The 5,314-nt window shown below is 42.0% G+C and overlaps 1 protein-coding gene across 1 annotated transcript; it reads left to right on the top strand.

Annotated features, from left to right (window-relative positions):
* Window positions 1–1,304: 1,304 nt before the first annotated feature.
* Window positions 1,305–5,108, top strand: LOC140244703 (arylacetamide deacetylase-like). The gene is made up of 5 exons (XM_072324319.1): window positions 1,305–1,469; window positions 2,299–2,533; window positions 3,089–3,152; window positions 3,632–3,848; window positions 4,368–5,108. The coding sequence occupies exons 1-5, from the start codon at window positions 1,305–1,307 to the stop codon at window positions 4,959–4,961; spliced, it is 1,275 nt and encodes a 424-aa protein (XP_072180420.1). The 3' UTR covers window positions 4,962–5,108.
* The last annotated feature ends 206 nt before the right edge of the window (window positions 5,109–5,314 follow it).

Below are 5,314 nucleotides of genomic sequence, written 5' to 3' on the forward strand. Positions count from 1 at the left end.
TAACTGTTTTGCGCTACTCCTTGGTCCGATCTTGGCCAAACTTGCTGGAAGCATAAGTAGGCCTACACCTGGGAAATCCCCATTGAGGATATTTCTGGGGGAATCCCAAGGAGTAACGAAAAGCAGTTATTTGACCTTTGACCCCAGTGACCTTGACCTTTCCAAAATGAACCCCTCAGGGGCAATTTCGCGGTGAACCTGCATCCACCCACTAAGTTTGATGGAGATCGGACCAAGGACCTGGCAGGAGTAGAGGAACAAACAGACAAACAGACAGACAAACGTTGCTCGAATTATAGTATGATGATTTACTTTTATTTTGAAAGACAAAAGGGAAATATACCTTCAATTGCAACTATCACTTTAATCCTTTGAGCTATGCTCCTTATTTTTGGCCCAAGTTGCAGACTTAACCCGATGCGTGATAAAAATGGGTGCCATGCATGAGACAGACCCTGAATGCTCGAGTCTCACGCAGAATGCGCGAGACTTGGTAGCTCTGACCCTGTCCTATGCTCCCAATATGAATTAGAACCAGAATGAAAGCAGTCGTTAGGAGAGATCATTAACTTCTGCCAAGGCCAGAGAACTATGCACGCTTGCAGAAATGACTTATTTGATCTAGAAAGTATTCACTACTTCCATTCTCAGACGATCTCTCTTATCATTCTCTGCTATGACAGAATAAATCTAGAATTTCACATTCAGTACACGGTATACTAATATATTACACATTTTTAGCAAGCATATACACACGCAGAAAATCACTTCTTCAGTGTAAATTGTATCAATTAACAATGTCCATTTCAATTAAACAACACTGATGGTCAATATGGTTCATGTTGTACGTTTAGATCACTGCTTTCCCTCAGTATCGACTTTTTAAACTGTTGCAATTCGTCTTGTTATTTTTTTTTTCCCAAGCAGCCTGGCAACTTTGGTTCTGTGCCAGACCACGCCCCCATCCGGTCCATATACACTGTACTGCAACTGTGTGTGGGACATGGAGTGGGTACGCGGTGTACCGGTGTACCGGTACCGCACCGTGTAACAACAGGGTCTTCAATTGATCCAGTCAACTCTCTTCAGCGGCGCGATCATGCGGCGCGACAGCTATACGCTATGCGCTAGGCTGTGTTGTCAGATATCGGTTTTCGTCGTACGTCCACATACCTTTGAAGAAGATTTTCTTGACACGCCAGAACTCAGCTGCAGTGTGAGGAGCTTGATTTATAGGGAAAGATTCGATATTAGGTGCACCATCTTCAGCTCAGGCGGCACGGGGAATATCGTACGGTTTGATCATGTCTATCCTCGCCCTAACTCTGGGCGTGCTTGGTGCTGCACTTCTCGCTGTCCTGCTGGTGCTTGGTTACATCGCGCTCAAGCTCCCACGCCTGCCGGCCGAAATTGACAGCAAGTGGCAGACAAGATATTTCATGCTCCAAAATGGAGTTTTCTTGTTTTATGTAAGTCTAATGCAAATTGATATTAATCCTTCCATTTTGTTGTTTCTGCCATTATTGGCATTGGCATTTGCTTTCATTTTCAATTTGGCAAGATGTCCAACTCAATTTTTTAAAGATTTGAAATGTTAGGGGAATGATTTTGAAAAGTATGACTGTGATGAAAACTAAAGTTCTAGTGCAGATTCTGAGGTTCTTAATTTTCATGCATAAAAAAAAAAAAAAAACATGGCCATGCAATGCACGCAACTGATTGATAACGTAGCCGGACCAGACGCTGTGCTTAATTCGCACTCGCATTTTTTATAGCGACTGGGCTGTATATAGTTACTGATATGATCTCCCAGCTTGATAAGGTACATATAAAGTGACAGGTCAAAGGTCAAGATCAGTTGTATGATTACAATCATTAGGCTCATGAGGTAGGCCCTAATTAAGTCAGCATTAGACTTTGATCAGTTCAGGCACTGTAGATATCTGTCACAGTACGGACAAAGAAAAAATAATTGCAATTTTAGAAATGGCTTTGAAATAGTGAAATAATATTGGTATTTTCCACTGTTTGTCTATATAGGGCCTACTGCTTTGCAAAATTTGAATTGCAAATTGTGTATGGCATAGTGAACTCCATGTGAAAGCAACTTATCCCTGCAGCATTTAAAAGTCATATAGCTGCTTCATAATACATGTATCTGAATTAGGTTCAGAAAAGTAAAGCAAAGCATACTCGGTAGAATCATTTGTACTGTATATCAGTCCATGTTGGGATGATGCTCTTAGGAATGTGATACCAGTACAAGTAAATTGTATGCATTTCACTCTTCTGTGATAGCTCTATGTCAGAGGAAAACTCAACGGTAAGCCTTTCCTGGTCAACGCCAGGGAGAGCGCAGGTTCTGTCTTCAAGCCCAAGCCGTCCGTTTTGCCATCATCGAACATCAAGTCTAGCGTGAAGAACTTTGACGGGGTGCGGGTCCGATTCTACGAGCCCATAGAGCGAGCTGACAGTGGTGATCTCCCAGCTCTCATCTTCATTCATGGAGGAGGCTTTATGTTTGGTAGCGCGGGTGAGCATATAAAATGCATCTTCCAACTTGGGCCCACATGTGAATAGGCAGGCTCACAATAATTGCAATGGAATAGTTTACCCACACTGCAGGTACCATGGCAACAACCTTAATAATTACAGCAGATTAGTCTTTTTTTGTTTGTTTTTGGTCTTTTTTTTTTCAGTCAAGCTGCTGTCATGCTTGCACCAAAGACTGCGGACCATCGCCAAATTCGAACCCTGTATTTTAGTTTCATTTGATCAAATGTCCACTTTGGCTTGCTGGATTTCTCATCTTCATTCACAAAAATCTAAACATAAATTTTCAGAAGACATGAGAGCATATGGCTGTTAGTATATCCCGGTAGATGTACAAGTGTATGTTGATTTGAAAGTGATCTATGGAGGATATGTTTAACCCATTGAAGACCATAAGTCCCGAGTATTCTTGTCCTGAGCTAAATTGGATGTGTGTTAAAGGGAAATCAGTCTGTCTGTAACAGGTTAATATGATGGAAAATGCAATGTGCTGACGTCCTTAGTGTGTTGATTTTTTATCTTTCAACCCCTACAGATATGTACGACCCTGTAACTAGAAAGATGGCTGAGACGATCAAAGGAATTGTGATCTCAATTGAGTAAGTTTACTTGTAGGACATGGATAATATCAGAAATTGACCAGGAATTCACAACTATTGCGAGTGATCTGCAAAAGTGACAGGAAGAATGAAGGAAAGAAAATCATGAACAATTAAGCAAAACATAAGGATATGGAGTGCTGATGTCAATGTCGATATCTGTGTAGACATAAACATTCATGATATCAAGCCACCATCAACCCCCGTACAACAGCTTACTGGAAGGTCAAAGTTCATGCTGTGTTTGGTCAAGTATCACTGCAGTGAAGACAGATTCCATCTCTCCCAAAACCCACACTATAGATAATACATTCCCTACAAAGCACATCCATCTAAATTCCTATGTTTACAAAGTCTGTCTTTGCCATGGCAACCGCCAATATGATACTGCTGAACATTGATATCTTGGTAATGAATTCTACGAAGTCACGAAATATTCTTTTCTCTATGATTATGTCCATACAATGTATATTTTGCAGCTATCGCTTGGCCCCTGAGAATCCCTTTCCAGCAGGGTTTGATGACTGCATGACAGCGATCAGGCACTTTGGCAAGAACCTAGCCCAGTTTGGTGTGGACCCAGCACGGATTGCGGTGTGTGGGGATAGTGCAGGAGCTAACCTTACTGCTGGCCTCGTTCAGGAGCTTTGCAGTGAGACCAAGAACAGTCCAAATCTGATCAAGCCTAAACTGCAGGTATAAACACTGCCACCATCACTAGATATTGAATTTTATCTTTTATTTGAAAAAAAAAAAAGAAGTTTCCATGTACAGGTGATGACAGTGTGCATGACATATTTATGTCACATATTATGGTTATTGTTGTTTATGGAATTATATCAAACCAATATGATGAGTGATGATAATGAAGACACACAAGCTGATATAGATTAGCCCTTGCAAGTTTCATTTGTGTAGATCCTCAAACTGAGTACTAGTGAATCCAACCAATTGCAAGGGCACTTTGATGATGCGGAAATGATTCTATAAAATTTCACTTAGCTCAGTGAAAATGAATGATTTATATTACTTGTAACTCTTCACTCTTTGCTTCAATGGAATATATTATGTGACTGGGAAAGGTCATAATTACGAATAGACGAACTGTCAATTCATAGCTGAAGGCTAGGTTTTGAGTAGTTTGCAATTCTAGGTATTTTTTCCACTACTTATAAATAAGGATGAAACATGCCGTATACATGATTCTGTCAATAGGTCCTGCTATATCCAGTGCTCCAAATGTTTGACCTTGAGACTCCATCCTACCAAAAGCACAATGCAGCCTTTGGGGTCACTGGAGGGTTCCTTCCCACATCCTCCATTGCTTGGATGCTGCCACGGTACCTCACTGGGGCCAAAGATGGCGCCATCACCAAGGCCTTGCTCAAAGGCTCTGCTCGTGCAGTCGCCGCCAGGGAGAGCCCAGTGCTGAGAGAGGTCCTGAACCACAGCCTCGTTCCCATGGCACTGAAGTATCCAGGATACAAGTGTCTTGATGAAGCCTTGGTCAATGATGAAGACGGCAAAGAGTCATGGGAAAAACTCAGGTCGTTTGTCCTTGATCACCGAATCAACCCATTGTTTGCGGAGGAACTTACAGGGCTCCCACCGGCTTACATCGTCACATGTGACTTCGATGTCCTTCGGGATGATGGGACTATGTATGCCGCCCGTCTTCGCAAGGCTGGGGTGGAAGCAGTCCTGGAAAACTATGTGGGGGCGCTCCATGGCCTCATGTTCTTCCCCCAGTTTAAGTGGGGACATGAAGCTCGGAAGAAGTTCTACACTTTCCTGAGTGAAAACCTATGATGTACTGCATACAGTATCTGCAATATACTAATTTTAGCATCTTACAGTATTTTGGGCTGCTGGAAAGAACAAAGGTCCTAAAATAGTGATTTCACAAATGTGTTACTCTTTTATCATGCATATTCTCGAAGATAAAGTACCCACTTCTCTGAATCTCTGAATCGGAATCCGGACATCGCCTATGACAGCACTAGCGTCCAGAGTTGGTTGCGGCTGCTGTGCGGCGTATTGTTTTATTTGAGTTTAAAATGCTTTTCAGTTTGGTTTTTAAAGACCGATAAGGAGTTTGCATTTCTAATTTCAGGGGTTAGGTAATTCCAGTCCTTAATAGTGTTTGGGAGGAAGCTGTTTAG

The sequence above is a fragment of the Diadema setosum genome, chromosome 21 (assembly GCF_964275005.1).
Source record: "Diadema setosum chromosome 21, eeDiaSeto1, whole genome shotgun sequence".
In the NCBI taxonomy this organism is placed as follows: Eukaryota; Metazoa; Echinodermata; class Echinoidea; order Diadematoida; family Diadematidae; genus Diadema; species Diadema setosum.